The sequence below is a fragment of the Cavia porcellus genome, unplaced genomic scaffold (assembly GCF_034190915.1).
Source record: "Cavia porcellus strain 051 isolate PalLab524CR breed Dunkin Hartley unplaced genomic scaffold, mCavPor4.1 scaffold_25, whole genome shotgun sequence".
Classification (NCBI taxonomy): domain Eukaryota; kingdom Metazoa; phylum Chordata; class Mammalia; order Rodentia; family Caviidae; genus Cavia; species Cavia porcellus.
In genome coordinates, this window is record NW_026947508.1 from 32,569,114 (window position 1) to 32,589,101 (window position 19,988).

The 19,988-nt window shown below is 38.3% G+C and overlaps 1 protein-coding gene across 4 annotated transcripts in view; it reads left to right on the top strand.

Moving 5' to 3' along the window:
* The window catches only part of Zmpste24 (zinc metallopeptidase STE24), a 54,349-nt gene extending 35,418 nt beyond the window's left edge, over nucleotides 1-18,931 (top strand). For all 4 annotated transcript variants that reach the window (XM_063236172.1, XM_063236171.1, XM_023561050.2 and 1 more), the window contains 3 exons: nucleotides 12,107-12,211; nucleotides 15,580-15,723; nucleotides 16,645-18,931. In XM_063236172.1, coding sequence (XP_063092242.1) covers nucleotides 12,107-12,211; nucleotides 15,580-15,723; nucleotides 16,645-16,869 — 474 coding nt within the window. In that variant the 3' untranslated portion in view covers nucleotides 16,870-18,931. The remainder of the gene's footprint in view (nucleotides 1-12,106; nucleotides 12,212-15,579; nucleotides 15,724-16,644) is intronic.
* The last annotated feature ends 1,057 nt before the right edge of the window (nucleotides 18,932-19,988 follow it).

Consider the following 19,988-nt stretch of genomic DNA (forward strand, 5'->3'; position numbering starts at 1 on the left):
ATACTACTAAGTAAATAGCCCATGTTTAAGGTATAGTTCGGTAAAGATAATGTGACTAAAATAGTATAGCTTTTAGAAATTCAGGTACAGATTTAATAGTCACATAGGTTTTTTTAGAAGAGAAGATATGCTGAGTGTGACTGTGCTTACCTGTAATCTAAGCATGCAGAAGGCTGAGGCAGGAGGATCTGAAAGTTCAAGACCAGCCTGACATAGTGAGACCCTGTCTCAAAAAAAAGGATGTAAGAACTAGGCTGAATTTTGACTTGAAGATGGGGCTTTTGGCTTAAAGCTAAAATGAATAAAGATGTGGAGACAAAATAATTCCTGCTCTGGGGCTGAGGATTTAGCTCAGTGTTACAAGCACCTGCCTGGCAAGTGCAAGGTCATGAGCTCAATCCCCGGTACCAAAAAATAATAATAACAATAATAATTCCTCCTCTGAGACTAATGATTAAATGAATTTGCACAAATAGAAGTAGAAAGGTAGGCCAGGACCAGTTTGTAGAATACTTTTTCCTAAAAACATGGAGTGGTTGTTTCCATTGGCCTGGAAAGTTTAGATTGATTGGGCTAAAGGGCAGTTTTCTTGTTTTCAAATTAAATTTGGTGGCAACACATTGGAGGCAGAGCGACTTCAAGGGCCTACTTGAGACAAGCATAAAACAGTGAGGGCTTACCCTAGAATGTGAGATCTGAATAAGTGCAAGACCTAAAATAAAGGGCTGATTTGAAGTATTTGGTAGTTGCTGTTAGAGGCCTGAAGAAAGGGTGAGAGGGGGATAATCCAGGGCAATCCGCAGTCAGGTCCACGTCTGTGCCCTCCGAGCGCCTGCTCCTCATGCCTCAGGCCCTGAGTTCAGTGCATACCAGAGAGGGGTGAAGTGGTGGAGAGAGGAGAAGATTAGTAAATAGAGAGTATATGGATATAACAAGTTTAAGAATGTGATTTATTCAGCATCTGCTACTGATAGCTTACTGTGTAGAGTGCAGTGAGGGATTCAATGACAGTTTGAGTTTGGATTATTGGAGAAGATGTAGCTCTCCCTGTCCATTCCCCAGAGCTGGGGATAGAAAGCAGGTCCTTACACATGCCAGCCATGTAAATGTTCTACCACTAAGCTACATTCCTGGCCCAAGCTTTTTTTTAATTTTGCTTTGTTTCTTGGTGATAATAGGAATCAAATACAGGATCTCATGAAAGCCCTTTAACTATGTCCCCAGCCCTGTTTTTTGGGGACATGATCTCACTATGTAGTTCACTTTGGCATCAAACTCACTTTAGCCCAGGATGGTCTCAAACTCATGATCCTTCTGCCTTGGCTTTTTTAAGTTTTATTTTGAGGCAGAATCTCGCTGATTTATTCAGGCTGAACTTGAACTTGCCATCTTCCTGCTTTAGGTTCCCAAGTAGCTGGGATTACAGACATAAATCACCACACCTGGCCCAAGCATTTTATTTTTAACAGAAGTTTAAAGAAAAAAGCTTGTATTAAAAAAAAAAACCAGCTTGAATGCAAAAAAAATTAAGATGTATTATGCACATGTACCAGCTCCCCATGATGAATGTAGTGTTTATGTATTGCAAACACATACTACTAAACATTTTTTTTTTAAAAGGCTAGTTAAGTGAAGCAGTGGGAGTGGAGAAGGAACAAAGATATCTGTAACTGGTTGTGATCAATTAGTTGTAAACACCACTGCACTTGGACCAACCTAGTAAACATTTTTTTAAAAAGAAAAAAATTAGGGCCCAAGGATATAACAGGGTGCAACACCTGCCTGACAAGCACAAGGTCCTGAGTTTGAGTACCAGGACCCACAAAAAAGAAAGAAACAAAGAAAAAGAAAAAAAAATTACAGTTACCTAAAATTGCTCCTCTTAGGAGAGAGTAACTACTGCTTAGGAATAGGTAATTACTGTAACATTTTAATGACAGTCTCTATCCTTGCTATTATAAGAGATACCTGGATATTTACTCTCTGAAATTTTACCCTTCAGAAGACAAATAGAATAATGCAGTTTAAATAAGGAACAATTAAAGATATATAAAAGCTATATATGAAAGCTATCCTTTTGTTTAAGAAAGCAACTATTTTCCCAGCAAGTGCTAGAATTATGTGGAAGTCCAACTGTTAACTAGAATAAAAAGGAAGTAGGCTTTTCCCATCTACTTACCTACTGCTTGCCAGCAAGATGTCATTTCTCAGCTTTCTTTCCTTTATCTCTAAAATAATGATAATATCTCTTGTCTTGTCCAGCTTGGAGTTAAAGGATAAAACAAGGCAGTATATTAATTTTATACAAAGGAAATTGCTATAGAAAAAGAAGTAAGTGGGTACTCATTTCTGTTCTTTGGTATAAAATTAATGGGGAAAAAAGGAAAATCCACTTCAGTTTAAGAATCTACCATAAATCATTAAGACTTCTTTCTGTGCACAGTGACCCTTGTTAAGCTGTCTTGGTTCTAAATCAGAATAACTTTGACTGTGACTCCCGTGCTGTTTTTAAACCCAGGCTTCAAACCAAGAGACAAGAGCCTATACTAAGGTATCTAATATAAGATCGGTTGTTTTATAAAAAGAACTCATAATTCATATTGCAAATCAGGTGACTGGAAAAAGCAGGAGTCTAATACCTTTTTTTTTTTTTTTTAAATATAAAACAAGGCTAAGAAGCCAGACATGGTGGCACACATCTGTGATCCCAGCACTAGGGGAGGCTAAGGCAGGAGATTATAAATTTGAGTTCAGCCTGGGCACCTTAGCTGGGACTGTGTCTCAAATATATAAAAACAAGAGGAGCCAGGGATATAGCTCAGTGGTAGAAGCCCCTGCCGGGCAAGCCCAAGGTCCTGAGTTTAGTTCCCAGTACCAAGAAGAAAAAAGGAAGGACTGGAGGTATTGCTCAGTATACAGGTCATGGGTTCAAGACCTTCCCCCTCCAAAGTCTAATAGTAACTGCTTTATAGTAATGAAGATTATTGAACTGTATGTAAAATACCTGACACACAGTATCTGATAGGTAGGTTATTAAGAAGTAGAAGCTATTATCATTGTTATTAATCAAAAACATGAGCTATATTTTTGCTTGTTACTAAACTTAATAGAGAAGTCAGAAAATGTGAAAAACAAAGATGATTCCTGAAAAACGGTGAACACCTTAATAGATAAATTTATTGTCTTTTATAGTCTAGTTATCATTTATTCTCCTCTTTTTGGATATATAGATTGCTTCCAAATTTTTGCTATTTAAATTTTCCTTCCATGAATATCCATCCTGTAATGTAAATCTTCATCTGCACTCTTAATTTCCCTATAGAGTAGATGATGATTAATAGGTGATCTAAGTTCATTGCTCCTTCATGACCATTCCCTGAAAGTACAGGTATCTGTGTGTCTCTTAACCATTTAAGAAAGGAGGTTAGTTATATGTTCCTCTTTCTCATTCATATTACACCTCTTGCTCTCTTATCTCTAAAAGGTCATGATCCTTAACATGTTGAAAGACAGAAGAGATAAAACCTGGATTCCAGTAAATCTTGTGCTTCTATTTTCTATTTTTCTTGTTTGTTTATATATTTGAGACAGGGTCTCACTGTGTAGTTCAGGCTGGTCTTGAACTCATTAGGTAGCTAGGCTGGTCTTTGTGACAATTTTCTTTCTTTCTTTTTTTTTTTTTTATTGGTACCAAGGATCGAACTCATGGCTGCATGCTTGCCAAGGAAGGTGCTTATGCTGCTGAGCTAAATCCCCAGCCCTTATGGCAATTCTCTTGCCTCAGCCTCCTGAGTGCTGGGATTACAGGTGTGTGCCACCATGCCTGGCTTTATGTTGTATTTTCCCAGACATATAAAATAAAATTAGTTCCATGTTCATCTTTTTCTTTAAAAAAAAAAAATTTTGCAGCTGGGTGTGGTGGCACGCTCCTGTAATTCCCACACTAGGGAGGGCGAGGCAAGGGGATCATTGCAAGTTTGAAACCAGACTGGGCCACAAAGTGAGGTCAAAGCCAGCCTGAACTGCATAGCAAGACCCTGTCTCAAAAAGATCAAAAAAAAGAAGAAGAAGACAAAAAAATGCCTCCCCCCTTTTTGGGTAACTTTTATTTTAAAGAGAATAAAACCAAGCCAAAGAAAACAGAATAAAACCAATCAAAACAAAACACTGACATAGGACTTCAAAACAAGATAATAGGAAATCAACAATGGTTACCATAATACCTCTTGTCTTCAAAATAGCTGCCTATACCTTCAAACATAGTAAAAATCAAACAAAACAGAATAGAATAGAATCGATAAAAACAAAACAGTGAACACAATAAAGGACTTCAAAACAAGATAATAGTAAATCCAAAATAGTTATTATAATATATCTTATTTTTTAAATAGCTGCCCATGACATCAGATATAATAATAAAATCGAGACAAAACAGAATAAAATCCAACTAAACAAAACAATGAATATGATACATTTCAAAACAAAATAATAGGGAATTAACAGTGGCTACACCTTCAGAAGGAGATTGCCCCATAGATGCTACAATGCATATTGTTATCCTCTGAATAGATGATCATACTACCAGCTTTAAGCCTGTGAAGTTGGTGGAACACTAAACACTATGAGCATTAATTTGTATTTTACCTCAATAGCTATCATTGCAAGCCTGTGTTTCTCTGGATCAGCCAGTCGTTAAGGGGCTGCGTGGGTGTGGGGTTTGGCTCTTGTCTCCCAACCAGCATGCTGGAAGGGGCTGGCAGCCAGTCCCCTACCCCCACCCCACCAGCAGCCTGCACATGGTACCTACTCACAGGGAGAGCTTGGCTCCTTGTTGACTCTTTTTCTTCTCCCCAAATTTGCCCTTTAAAGTAGCTGAAATTGTTAGCCTTTATTTTCTAGGATATATGTTCTCTTAATTATTTGTTGTCTAGAAGGTCAAATCTTTCTGGCTATATTAATATTTGCTCGATGTTTCAAATTTTTGCCTTTTTTTGTTGTTGTCTTTAAGGTTCTAATTTGGGCTGCATTACAGAACTTTTTTTTTTTTGGTATCAGGAATTAAACTCAAGACTTCTTGTTTGCCAACCCTCAGCCCTTTTTATGTTGCCACAGTCTTGCTGCATCGCCCACATTGGCCTGTTACTTACTATCTTCCTGCCTCAGCAAACTCATTAGCTGGAATTATGGGCATGTACCACCAAGCCTGACTGCCACATTCTTTAATAGTGCTTTTGCCCTTTAGGTTGATTAATTAGTACAGCTACTTCAGCTTTCTAATGGTTAACTAAAAAATTACTTAGGTAACATTCATATAGGATTTTTAGTTAAGTGTATATGCTTAATTTCTAAACCACTATCTTTTTAGTTTTAACTTTCTTATTCTTGTACTTTTGATATGCTTTATAGCATACAGTTAGACTTTATTTTTTTAAATCTATATTGAAAGTAACTTTTTTGTAAGCTTAGTTAGGTTGCGATGACTGATGTTTCTGAAATTATTTCTACCATTTCACTTTGTACTCTGTTTTGTACTTTGTTTTCTGTTTTCTTTCACATACTACTCTCCCCCACCCCTTACACCAGTACACATACACACTGGCCACTGCATGTTTTTAGAACTGACTGAGAGTTTTGTAAAAAGTCTGTTTTGGTCATTATTCAGGTTTGGAGACTCTTATATTACTATTAGTTAATGATTCGTGCTAAAAATTAAATGTTATTAAAAATCTTAAAATATATAGTGTCTTCACTATTTTCTAACACTCTGGGGACCTTAAACAATTATCCCTTTTACCTTGTATTTTAGTTTTATCTCATTTTTATACTTGAAATTGTACTATGCAGTCATCATTTAGATTTACCCATATACTTACCAGTTTCTTTTCCTAATTTTTGTTTCACATGATCCTTTTAGGAATCACTTTCCTTCTTCGAGAAATACATGCTTTAGAAAGTCCTTTGGAAACTTTGATTTTATTATTTCATTTCATTTTAGGATGTCAACTCAAGATTGGTACTCTTCAAAGATACTCTTAAAGATACTTTAAAGATAGTCTTCATTTGTTTTCTAGCTTTTTTTTTTTTTTTCCTGGTGAAAAAAAATCTACTCTGAGCTTACTGTCATTTCTTCTTAGTTCTCTCTGGTTGCTCCTAAGATTGCTTTTTTTATTTTGGTGTTCTGCAGGTATGGTCTTCTTTATCTCCATCTTGCTGGGGGTACTCTGCTTCCTGAATATCAGGATCCATATTTTCCCTGAAATTATGAAAGTTCTCTGACATTATATCTTGATGGTAACTTTTCTCTCACCCTCCAGTTTATCTTTCTGGAATTCCATTATTATTGTTCAGGGTTGTGTTCTGGAATTTCTTCAGCTCTGTATGCTAGTTCCCTGATGTTTCTGTTAGTTGTGTTTAATCTGTTCTTTAATAGGTCCATCTTGTAGTAATTTTAAAGTTCCGTTTGGTTCTTTTTCAGACCAGGCTGCCAACGTAATCTCTTGCTCAGCCTCATGGTCTTAGTTCTCTTAGTTGTATGATGCATGCATACTTTATGTGCTGATCTGACAGTCCCATGGTTCACATTTTCATGGAGCTAATGCTGCTCTTTATTATTTCTATACTCATGCATTGTGACTTGTTTTCTGAAGTCTTTGGTAATTTGTATTTTGAGCTCATATTTGGTCACTGATCTTAATCTTTTAAGAGTCATTAGAGATTTGGGTCTAGGATATGATCCTCGATGAAAATTTACATTTGCTTCTGTCACTTGTCCCCAGTGCTACTAAATTGGAAGCACTTTAATACCTTGAGTCTTCTAGATGTGCCATTAAATGATTTTGAATTTTCAGAGACTTCCTATTTTTGATGAAACTAGACCCAGTTGTGTTATTTCACCAACATATCTTTTTTCTAGCCCACCCTTTGACTCAGAGTATGTGCTTCATGGATATAAATCTATTCATGGAATTTCAATTTCAACTTTTATGTTGTTATTTTATTTTATTTTATTTCGGAGGAGGAGGTTGAGACAGGGTCTCACTATGTAGTTCAAGAGAGTCTTGTGTATCCCAGGCTGCCCTCAACTTGAGGCAATTCTCTTTCCTCAGCTTCTCTAATGCTGGAATTACAGATATGTGCCACCATACCTAGCTTTCTTCGGTTCTTTACCTTTGACTTTTTCTTACTTTCTAATGATCTTAACTGTATGTTTAAAACTGATATTTATTATAATTTATTCTACATCTTATGTGTTTGGAAGTATCTTTTGTTTGTTTGATTTGTTTTGGTTTTTTGTCTTGTCTTTTTGACACGGGATCTCACTATGCAGTTCAGGGTGGCCTTGAGCTACTTTGTAGCTCAGAGTGGTCTCAAACTCACAATGATCCTCCTGCCTCAGCCTCCCAAGTGCTGGGATTACAGGTGTGGGCCACCATATCCGGCTTGTTTGGAGGTTTCTTAAATGATATATTTAGTAATATGTCAGAGGCAAGTATTTGGATGTGTTCTTGTGTATTGATGTGTGTGTGCGTGTGTGTGAATGTGGTCATGGCACTATTTACATCAAGTGTGGAAAGTATATAAAGGAGAGCTAAGTAGATTGGCATACACCCATATCCCCAGCTAATCAGAAGGCAAGAGAACTACAAGTTTGAAACAAGTGTGCAGTTAAACTAGACCATATTTCATAATTTTAAGAAGTTTCTTAGGGGTTGAGGATTTAGCTCAGTGGCATAAGCACCTGCCTTGCAAGCATGAAGTCATGAATTAGATCCTTAGTAACCCCCACCCCCAAAAAAAAGCTTTTTAAAGGAATACGATGTAGCTTAGGGCTAGAGTACTTGCCTAATAAGTATAAACACCTGGGCTTAATTTCAAATAATTAGAGGAAAAAAAGTATTTTTAGGCTATGTGAATATATTGTGAATATATATATTTATATACCTGCCTATCATTTATGTTTGTTTTGCAGTGTACTAGTAATTCTCAAATAATTACATATGTGCCACTAAAATGGTTTATTTTATTGATAAATATTGAATAATTTATCTTTACCATCATGGATTGTATAAAAAATGAAACTATAGCCCTCTGACATCAGCCTACTTGGCTTCAAGTCTTAGGTTCCCTTGACATAATCAAATTAGCTGGCTCTCTGTGTCTGAATTTTCCTATCTGTAAGGTAGGAATGAGAGTACTCACCTCGTATGGGTGGTTATGATATATAAAAGTGGGGGCCTGCTGCATATATACTGTATAATTAAATATTAGCAGTTTTTGTTATTTTTTCAAATTTTCCCAGTCCAACTTTCATATGTGTTAATATGTATGTGTATGCTTATATGCAGATAATTATCTTTTTATGTATATTGACTCAAGAGATTATACTAAAGTTAAGAGCAGAGCTCCAATGAATGTTAACATTAGTTTTTATTGGAATGATACCAACATTGCTTAAAATTTCAAAGAATATAAAAAAGCTTATAAAGTGGAGCTGTTTCCTGTGCTTGCTGCTGCTATTCTCTATAAATACTTTGGTTTTTCTAAGGAATATATGTGCACTACTGTCTGTTGCCACTGTGGACTTTCAGTTATGGTAGGTGGCGATTTTGTTCTCATGGCCTAGTTTCTGCTGTGCTTCCCTTCCTCAATATTTCCAATATAATTATGGTACAGTTCTTAGTTTAATCAACATTCAACATTTATATTATTATACCAATGCAAGTATTACTTCCTGTTGAACTATTATTCCCCCTCTTGCTTAATAATTCCTTTTTTTAAATTCTTTTTTAGTGTGATTAATTTTTTTTGTATCTTTTGACTGATTACGCTCATAGATTACAGCTTCTATCAGTGTATTTTTCCTATAAGAATAATTACATCGTCAACCTTGTCAGCTTTAGTTCTCTTTATCCCTCTTGTATCCTAGGAGAAATCTCTGTCCTCTGTGTCTGTGAAGTTCTATTATGCAGCTCTTGTGGTAGACTTTCCTCTGTAGTCACCCTTAATACTCTTCTTGCCCTGTTGTAGGCTGGAATCCATGTTGATTTCCTTTTTCCCCTTAATGACATACACCTTCCTCTAGATTCATCAGATTTAAAACATGGTACAGCGGCGGAAGGATGTGATGATGGCAGCCCCCAAGAAGTATCTTTGGAGTCCACCATTTACTTTACATCTAGTGCATAGTGTTCTGGGATTGTCTTTTCCCATCATCCTATGGATTTCCTTTCCTCTCTCCCGTGTTCTTTCGTTCCTTAATTTACTCTTTCACTCTGGTGAAGAATATACCCCCTCCTAGCTTCCTGAGGAAGGTTACATAGTAGGTAGGTCTCTGGATTTGTGCTCTCAGAGTGACTTAGTGGCTCATGTCCATGTTTCTGTCATCTTGGCAAGCTGCTCGGGCTGGAATACGGATTTCTACCCTGGAAATACTTTTCCTTCAGGATTGTGAAGTCATTCACAACGGTCCCTTGCCTGCCTGGTTGCTGAAATAGCTGCAGCCCTTCGATGACTGATCCTTCTGTATTAGTCACCCATTGTGTTGGGGATTTGCATTATGTCTTTTTGATCTGGATATTGAGGTCCTTGATTCTAGAGAATTTTCTGGCATTACTTTGTTTATACTTTCTTCTGTTTTTTCTTTTCTCTCTTCTCAGAGTTCCTATTAAGTGTTGGGTTTCTAATACTGAACTTTGTATCTTTTCTGCTGTTTTCTATTTTTTAATCTCTTTGTTCTCCTTTCTGGGAGGGTGTTTTATCTTCTGATCTTTCTTTCTTTTTTTTCTTTTTTTTTAAGACAGGGTCTTGTATAGCCTTCAAAACAATTCTCCTATCTCAGCCTCCCGAGTAGTGGAATTACAAGCATGCACCATTACACCTGACCCTTCCTTTTTTGTGTGTTTTTATTGGTACCAGGAATCGAACTCACGACTGCCTGCTTGCAAGGCAGGCGCTTATGCCGCTGAGCTAAATCCCCAGCCCCTCTTTCTTTTTTGAGACAGTGTTTGATTATGTGTTCAAGCTGGCCTTGAACCCACTTTGTAGTCCAGTCTAGCCTTAAACTCAGAGCAGTCCTCCTTCCTTGGCCCCCCTAGAGCTGTGATTATAGGCATGCACCAGTTTGCCTAGGTTTTTCTTTAGCTTTTTCTTTTTTTTTTTTTAGTACTGGGGTGCAAACTCATGATCTTGCGCTTGCCAGGCAGGCACTTACACCGCTGAGCTAAATCCCCAGCTCATCTGTTTTGTTTTTTCTTCTTTAGCTTTTAATTTAATTTTATTTTCTATTTTGAGACAGGGCCTCACTGAGTTGTTCAGGTGCCTAGACAGGGCTCAAATTTGAGACCCCATGGCTTCAGCCTCCTGAAAGTTGAGGTTATATATAGGTTTGCTCACCACATCTAGTGCATGGCCTTTTTTTTTTTCCTCTCCAGAGAGATTAAGGTTCCTGCCACAGTGAAAGAGGAGCATTTGCCTGTGCATAGTTTTAACCATTTCTCAAACAGCTTTTGCCCAATTCTTTTTAGCCCCCTCTTCTTTTCCCACAGTTCCAGAGCTAATTAGTGCTGTTATTTCCCAAGCTTTTGAGCCCCAGTAATATAAATCAGACTGGATCTCCATTTATTTTCTACTGCTAACTTATGATTCAGCTTTCTCTGATTTACTTAATCAGTTATCATTTGCCCATCCACTTTCCTGCTTGACAAATGCTAGGAAAACAAAAAAAGAAAGAAAGAATCTCTTGACTAAATTAGATGTAAGTGTTCCTTCTTTATCTTATCTTTGAAGTCTCAATTTTTTAAAATGTCAGTTCTTCATGTATTTTTGAATCATGAGTAAAATAAGATATTTACATATAATTTGGGAAATAGATATCTCATAGTTTTACATTATTATAGTTTAACCATATACAAATAAGTATAACACTTTGTTATACTTTCTGTGTTTTTTCCTGCTTCCTTCTCCCAATAAACCATATTCCATGTGAGGACATAATCTTTGAGAACATTTCTAACAAATACACAAGGTATGATTGAAAAATACAGTGAATATTTAATTGTTTAAAATGTATCACAGTAAAAGACACATTACCATTCATCTCCCTCGTAATATTCCCTCTTACTTCAAACAGACATATCCTATCATTCTTACCACTTTCTGAAACAGTTTTGGAAGTCCTCTTTCATGAGTGTCTTACTATACTGTCATGGCTATCTTGATATCCTGAATTGGTTAAAAATACTTACCATTTGTGATCATTGTTGACTCTGGAGAAGAGCCAGAAGTCACACAGTGCCACAGTGAGTAAGGTAGATGAAGACACATTGTAAGGTTTTTTGAGCCTGCTCTTCTGTTGGATATCCTGCAGCAGTAACATTCACCTTATTTTTCAATCAGATCTTGTACAAACACTCAGGAAAGAATACTTTAGAACTGCTTTGGAAAGTGGCAAGAACAATAGGTAAATGTGTTCAAAGTAAGGGGGAATATTTTGAGGAAGATTAATAACATCTTTACTGTAGTGATTTTTAAATTAAATAAAAATTCAGGTATATTTTGGTCACCCTTATGTAATCATTTGATTCTGTATGTCATAAGCAATTCTCCATATCCAGAATACAGTTTTTGAAAACAAAATTTTTAATAGCTTTATAATATGATCTTCATATGGTTATATTGATTTATTGTCTTATTGATAAAAACTTACATTTTTCCGTTTCATTTTCTGACTCTAAATTACTCTAGGCCAGTGGAGGTGGACATTTTAGAGCTTTCAGTGATAACCAACAATCTGCCATATGTGCACCACCACTGCTCTGGATTATATTCTTAGCAAAGTCAGCAAGCATTTGTCTTGTTGGTGATGGAATCTTCAGTGCTTAACCCATGTCTCACTTAGAATGGTGGTTTAGGGAATGTTTTGTTACACACAAAAGTCTGTGAAGGGCCAGGGATTTAGCTCAGCTGCGTAAGCACCTGCCTGGCAAGTGCTAGGTCGTGAGTTCAAGGCCTGGTTCCAAAAAAAAAGTCTATGAAGGGCTACTACTGGACTAGAAGATACAAACTCTTTGCCGGTGTTAATTTGTTTTCCTTTTATTCTTTGATTCAGAATAAGAAACAAGGATGTAAAAATGAGGAGGTGCTTGCTGTACTTGGCCATGAACTGGGGCACTGGAAGTTGGGACATACAGTCAAAAATATCATTATTAGCCAGGTAAGTTGTTTTTTTTTTTTTTTTTTGTCTTTTTCGTTTTTATCAGTACCAGGGATCGAACTAGGGATCGAACTCACGACTGCCTGCTTCCAAGGCAGGCGATTATGCCGCTGAGCTAAATCCCCAGCCCCAGCCAGGTAAGTTTGAAATGACTATTTTTATAGCACAGTCATCAGTTTAGCAGTTTGTCAGGCAAAAGAGGTCATATAGAGAGGTTAAGACGAACTTGAACCTAAGGAGGCAGCCCATGCCTGTAATCCTAACTCTGTAAGAGGCCGAGGCAGAGTATAAGAAGTTTAAGTTCAGGCTGGGTAATTTAATAAGACTCTGTCACAATTTTTTTTTTTTTTTTTGAGACAGAGTGTCACCTGATAGTTCAGGGTGGTCTTGAACTAGAGAACTCTTGCTAAAAGTCTAGTGTAAAGACCCGGGGTTCAATCCTAAGTACCATAAAAACATAAATAAAAATAAAAATGGTTGAGAATGTAACTCAGTCATAGAACATCCCCAAGTTACAGGTATCACAAAAAAAGAGAAACTTCATAGCCAGGCTTCCTGCCTCAATTTCCTTTGTGTCCTCAGGTAGGTTCCTTAAGTTCTCTCAGCTGTTTCTTCCTTCATTAAATAATGATACTTCATAGAACTAATAATTAAATGAATGATACCTGTTGGAGGCTACCTGGAGTGAGGTAACTGTTATGTAAATGTTTATTGTTATCACCTTCATTGTCACCACATTCAGAGTGGTTTAGATGTAAGAGCTGTGAGGATCAAAATGAGCAAGCACAGATAAATAGGACATTACAATGCTTGGCCCCACCTCCCATGCTGGGTATAAAACCTGAGGCCCCGGGCATGCTAGGCAAGCCCCATACCACTAAACCGTTCCCAGCTCTTAACATGCTGTTTAAGAATGATTTTGATCATTTAAAAGTAATTATAGGAAATATTAAGGACAATTATAGGAAATATAAAGAAGAAGATCATTTCAATAATATTCCTGCCCTGGGTGTTAATGTATCAGAATGAGCAGGTTTGCACTTGTGAATGAAGGAGCACTAAATCCTGTGCACTGGTTCTAAGTATATGGAACCTTCCCTGAGTCTTAGGTTGTCTCTGTACCTGTCAGAAAGGCTGCCTAATTGGTTTTGGGGGATGAGTGGCACAGGAAGTCTGCCTGTCGCCTTAGCTCTTTAGGTATAAAAGTAGGTTTCTGGCTTAGAGGTGTGTTGTATGGATACATGCAGTCAGTAAAACATTAAATAAATATAATTCAAGTTCAAATTAAGTGTTTGGTCTAGTAAGGAAAATTACTGCCCTTTCCTTCGCCCTGAAGGAACGAGTTCAGGAAATTGGCCTATCAATTATTTGAGCTGGCCCCTTGTCAGGCTGGGGTCAGTTGCATCTCCCAGCAGACTGGGCCAGTGGGGAGAAGTCTATTGTTGACTAATACACCAACTCCATCTCTGTCATCTTGACCACTGTTCATGAGCCCCTTGACCATGTTCTGAAGTGGCTGTGGAAGAGGCTGATGCCACAGAGCAGGCACCAAGAGCTTCCTCTCTTCTTGGGATTCATATTAGGCCAAGGATTAGCATCCTCTGATTTTGGAAGCTTCTCACGTGTCTCCCAGTAGTTGTCTCTAGTTGAGTGGGCAAACCTGTGGCTCACATGACACAGATGGCTGTTTATCATTGAAAGCTCTAAAAGGTTCGTCATCCCTGCTCTATAATTTGTTCCAAAGCCCTCATCCATCTAAGCACAGGTAGCCGGCTGCTAGTAAATCACAGACAGTCTGCTTAAAATTGTCGTGGCTTCGGGGCTGGAGATTAAGCTCAGTGGCTAAGTGCCTGCCTTGCAAGCCTGTGGTCGTGAGTTCAATCCCTGGTACTGGTAAAAACACCAAAAAAAAAAAAAAAAAAAAAAAAAAAATTTGCCCTGGCTTAAAAGGCCTCCCTTTGCACTGCCTTCCAAGCTGGCATACTGTATTGTCATGTATATAACAGGCTGCAAGTCTTTTTTTTTTTTTTAATTTGTTTTTGAGACAAGGTCTCATTATATAGTTCAGGCTGGCCTTGAGCTCACTTTGTAGCCCAGGCTGGTCTCAAACTCAATGATTCTGCTGGCTCAGGCTCCTGAGTTCCAGAGTTCCAGGCGTGAGCCCCCACGCCCGGCCAGGCTCCAGTGCTTTTCTCTTCTTCCGTTGAGTGATTGTAGGAAACTCCTCAGAAGGAAGGACGATTGAAGGGCGGAACAGCTTCAGGAGTCAACATACCAGAGTAGGAACACCTGCTTTTTTCTTCTGCCTTCTGGTTTGCTTCATTTACACACACCTTTGTGTACATATCCACCTGATGATGGATGCCCTGGGGATACCAGTTTCTGGCTGGGTGGCTCCATAGCATCTGGCTCAGAAAGAACAGCTCAGGTGTCCTATGGCCAGGGAGCCTCCATCTAGGAGGGCCCAGTAGCAACCCAAATGAAAAGAACAATAGTCACTTGACAAAAATAGACTATGTATCTGGGCACCTTCATTGTAAGCTTCTGGCTGGAGCTTGTCACATGGACCCACTGTGTGATTAGGGCTGAGTCCCAGAGCCTGGGCCCCTGACCATGCTGTGTGGCAGCATCTGCATTACCCTGGTAAATGGCTGGAGCAGCACACTTAATTATGGTATGTGTGGCCTCCAAGTTTGTAGGAGAAAAGAATGGCATTTGTTCTCAACGTTTATGTCTAGTACAAAGACGGTATGGTCTAGAACAGGCTTTTGCTTTTTTTGGGGGGGGGGCAGGGGTACTGGGAATTGAACTCAGGACCTCATGCTTTCCAGGCAGATGCTGTGCTGCTGAGCTGTATTCCCACCCCAGGCTTCTGATTTTTTTTTCCCTCCCTTTCTTGTGTATTAGTAAAGATAGCTGCATTTTTTTTTCTTTGATCGTCCTGATCCATACAACTCCTAAAGAGTGCTCAAGGGAAACCTGTTGCTTTGTAGCCTCACATCATAGCTGAATTGGAGTCTTTGTGTCTGATTGTGGTCTTACAGAATAAATCCAGAATCATTCTAACTCCTTCGCTTTGGAGAGAAAATGTCCCATTGCTATTGATTACATCAGCCCCTCAATGATAAAAACCACATCAAGCCTTCCCTGGCAGAAAACATTTAACGTTAACATTTACACATTTAGGAAGTTTTATTTGCCCTTTGATATTAAAAGAACTGTAAAGCTACCTAAGTAACTTTTGCTATATTCACACTATTAATCTCACTTAAAATTCCATCTTGATTCCTGGTTGTGCTGTTGTGATCTGCTTATCCCCCAGTGAAATGCTCAGCAAATAACTTAAAACTTCATGTCCTGTTTTCTAGATGAATTCTTTCCTGTGTTTTTTCTTATTTGCTGTATTAATTGGTCAAAAGGAGCTTTTTGCTGCATTTGGTTTTTACGATAGCCAGCCTACTCTAATTGGACTGCTGATCATCTTCCAGTTTATTTTTTCACCTTACAATGAGGTAATGTGTAATCTTTAAAATTCTCTCCCATAACCTTTTTCCTGTTATAGATCTAAACCCTTTAGGGTAGTATAAAAAGAAGTCAACAAAATTGTACAGCTTTAACAAGTAGTTGAAATAGTCTTTTAGTCCCCAGATTGACTGATCATTATCAAAAAATAACAGAAAAATCCAAGCTTCTATATATTTATTTATTTGTTGGGTAGGAGTAGAGGATTAGATTTAGGCAGTGAAAACCTTGGTATTACATATCCTCAGAGATTTAGTAGATGGAGGCGATCGATTGGAAGGCCACATCCTGGGTACGCTAGGCCATGTATTCACTGGTTCTTGGGCAGAATCTTCTGTGTGAAAGGACAAAACCAATGATAATTGAGTGTATCAATGGCCAGATTAAAAGAGGCTGTATGACAGTGTAGATTATGTGGATTTATGACTGTCTGCCTAAAATAGGTCAGATGCCGTAAAGCAGAAATAAGATTGCTGCAGAACATATAAAATGCCTGCCTTTGTGCTTGGCACATGGCAGATTCTCAAAGACTGAAATTTTTAAAAATTAATTAATTTTTACAATGGGATCTCACTGTGTAGTTCAGGCTGGCCTTAAAAATCACCAAGTAAGCCAGGCTGGCCTCGAACTCAGAGAGATCTTCCTGCCTCAGCCTCCTTGATGCTGGGATTACAGGTGTGTGCCATCATACCCTGCTAAAAAAGCTGCAGTTTTTTTTAGTAAGGATGATATTCATATATATATATTTATGATCTGCTTGCCTGTAGCAAAAAAGGCTCAGTCTAGAATAATCACTCCACCCCAGGCTTCATTTGCCTGCCTTTGTCTTATGCTCAACAATCAGCTTTGGAACCCTTCAGTGACAGTGGAGAGCTGGGCCACTAAAAACTCTCTTTCCTTTCCTTTTGCAGGTTCTTTCTTTTTGTCTCACAGTCCTAAGCCGCAGATTTGAGTTCCAGGCTGATGCCTTTGCCAGGAAACTTGGGAAGGCTAAAGACTTATATTCTGCTTTGATCAAACTAAACAAAGATAATTTGGGATTCCCTGTTTCTGACTGGTTGTTTTCAATGTGGCATTATTCTCATCCTCCGCTGCTAGAGAGACTTCAGGCTTTGAAAAGTGCAAAACAAGACTGAGATGCCGAGAGCGTGTGACCGAAGACATCAGTATTTCTGTCCTGGCAGCATGCTCCTGCTCTTGGTGTTTTAAAACAATTTTTTTTCTTTTTTTGTAAGAGAAACAATTAGGTACTGAAAAGCCCAGATTTAAATACATTGAATATCTCATTTCAAAAATGATTTTAATAACTTCTTAAAACACTGGATAAAATTTTGAAGCTTACTGTTTTTAACAGTATAATTTTACCTTCGATCTGATTTTTCCATCAGTTACTATCCAAGGAAATGCAGCACTTGTATCTTCTCTCGCGTGGGTCTGCGTGTAAGGGCTGCGAGGCACATGTGGAGCGAGCCCCTCCTCTCATCCTTTCTCAAGACGGAAACAGTCCTGAGTCCCACTGTTCCTGGCTAAGCTGAAACTTGTTTTTACCTTCCTGCTGTTGTGATTTATCCTGGCCAATCAGTGTTTTCAATAAAAAAGATAACGGTTTCTTTTATAAGCATTGTTAGAAGTAGGTTTTGCTGTGCTACCAGATTCCAGCTCTCTTCTTTCTCTTGCTGTCCGCTGATCAGAAGTTCTTTTGTACTTTTATTATTATTATTATTGTTATTATTATTATTATTATTATACCAGGAATAGAACTCACGACATCTCGCTTGCCAGGCAGGCGCTGTGCCGCTGAACTGTATCCCCATCTGATCAGAAATTTTTTTTTTTTGTCATTTTTGAGACAGGGTCTCACTATGCATTTTAGCTCACTTTGTAGCCCAAGCTGGTCTCAAATTAAGACGATCCTCCTGCCTCAACCTCCTGAATGCTGGGATTATAGGAGTGTGCCACCACACCCGGCTTTTTTAAAAAATTTCTGATAGTGCTTTGAAATTAGAAATTACATGTAGGGTGTTTTAAATCAGTGGATTTCTTTTTTTTTCTTTCTTTCTTTTGGTACCAGAGAGAGAACTTGTGACCTCATGCTTGCCAGGCAGGCGCTCATGCTGCTGAGCTAAATTCCCAGCCCCCTTTCTTTTTTTTTTGTAATCTGTTTTTGCTTTTGCTTTCACCCTTAGGTAGGGTCTCACTAGGGTTATATTAGCTTTTTTTCATTCATTCATTCTTTTTTTTTTTTGTCTTTTTCCTTTTTATTGGTACCAGGGATCGAACTCACAACCGCCGCTGAGCTAAATCCCCAGCCCCCATTCTTTTTTTTTTTTTTTTTTTTGAGATAAGGTTTTGCCATTCAGTTCAGGCTGGGCTTGAACTCATTATGCAACCCAGACTGGCCTTGACCTCACAGCAATCCTCCTGCCTCAGTGAGTGTTGAGATTACTGGTGTACACTACCATGCCTGGCACTCATTCATTCCCTTTTATTCAATAAATAGTTATTCTGGCATTAGCAGAAATTGTTATATTGAACGGGTTTTATAATGTTAAAAGGTGCAGGATATGGAAAAAAAGAAATTACGTTTTAAGAGACTTAAGGGACACATATGAATGATTCTCTTAGAACATTTCGGGAAAAATATAGTTTTCTATCTCTTTCAAGGACAGAAGAGTTGGTTTTATTTTTGTAACTTTTATCAGTAGTCATAAGTATGATTAGTGCTGAGGTCATTTTTAAAACTTAATAATTCTTGATATGTGGATAATGTTTACTTTCCAAAAATTGTTATGAAAGATTCCTAGTTTTAAAAGCTGTATGTTTGACTGCTTTAAATCTGTCCACTTTCTGAATGAGAATTTACTTTGTGTCTAATACTCCATCTCACTGATAATGTTTACTTTCTGGGCATTTATTCCGAAGTAGGTTTGATTGTGTACCTTTGGTATCTGGCCATACAGTCTTTTGCTCAGCTGAAATTTGAGTGATGTCTTCACATGGAAATATAATAAAAATTAAAATCTCATTTAGTACTGCATTGTTTATTTTCCCACAGCTAACGCAGAACCACCTCTGTGGTTTTTATCCAGCATCTTTTTCTTGTGACTTCAGGCTCTAAGAACTGCCTTTTATTCCTTCTGTGCCTTTAAATACAAAGTTAAGTTCTGCACAAGTGAAACATTAAAAATTGCCAATGTAGACTTGTGTACCTTGTCTTTAATTTGACGTAATTTGTGTGTCATGTATGCCGAGATGTGTGTTTCTTAGCCTTACAAAAATTGGATGGTAGTCAGTGAAGAGTCGTGTGAAGAAATGGCCCTAATGCTGAATGATCCACACTGTCCCCAGGGCTCGTCCAGGGTCCTTTTCACGATGACTTCTTTCTCTGAAGACCCTGGTTCTTGCTGATGTTTCCTGACAACATTCCTTTGGAGTCAGTCCTCCTCCATTTTTGTAATTTCAGATTGTCTCTGGCCTGCCTGGCCTGCCCTAGTTGCCTCTGGTCTTGCTGACTCACCAGTGTGGCACAGTCATTAGCTATGTGCTATGTGACCACCCTTTTGCCCAGTATCTGGATGGTGAGGACTCAGGGAAGGTAACAGAAGACTGGTGGGTTCTTGAGGTCCTGACCAAGCAGCAAGAGGAGATAGGCCAACCACAGAAGGAAAGAGTGGCACCTGCACCCTAAGTCTCACAGACAGGACCAGGGTCCAGTGGGGCTAATCCTTGGGTAAAGAGGCATGACCCCAGCAAGGTGAATCTCTGATTCCAAGGCAGAGTGGGCTATGTCTGTATACTGCCTTTATCTAAGTCGATCAATTGGTGAAATCTAAGAGCTACTAGTAAATTTTGCCTCTGTTTGGGTAGGAGCAAAATTCTTGGAATAAATAGAATGACTTTAGTACCAATGATGATGGTCCAAGCTTTCTCCATATACTTTATGCTCACTGCTTATCCTTTATGTACATTTCCCTTCTCTGAAGACGCTTCCTTCTGCTTGGTGTTTTCCATCAGTGTTTTGCATACTTCTGCACATAAATACTTTATGTAGCTTTTGACTGTTTTGAGTATTCTATCAGCAGCAGCAGAAAACTTACTAAATAGCAGTTGAGAGCCTGAAGTTCTGTCCTTGGGAACTGTACAAAGTACATTACCAAGAACATGTACTCTAAAGCTTGTACCCAAATTTATAACAAAAGACCTTTTTAGGGGGAGGGAGATTGTGCTGGGCATTGAACCCAGGGCCTCATGAATC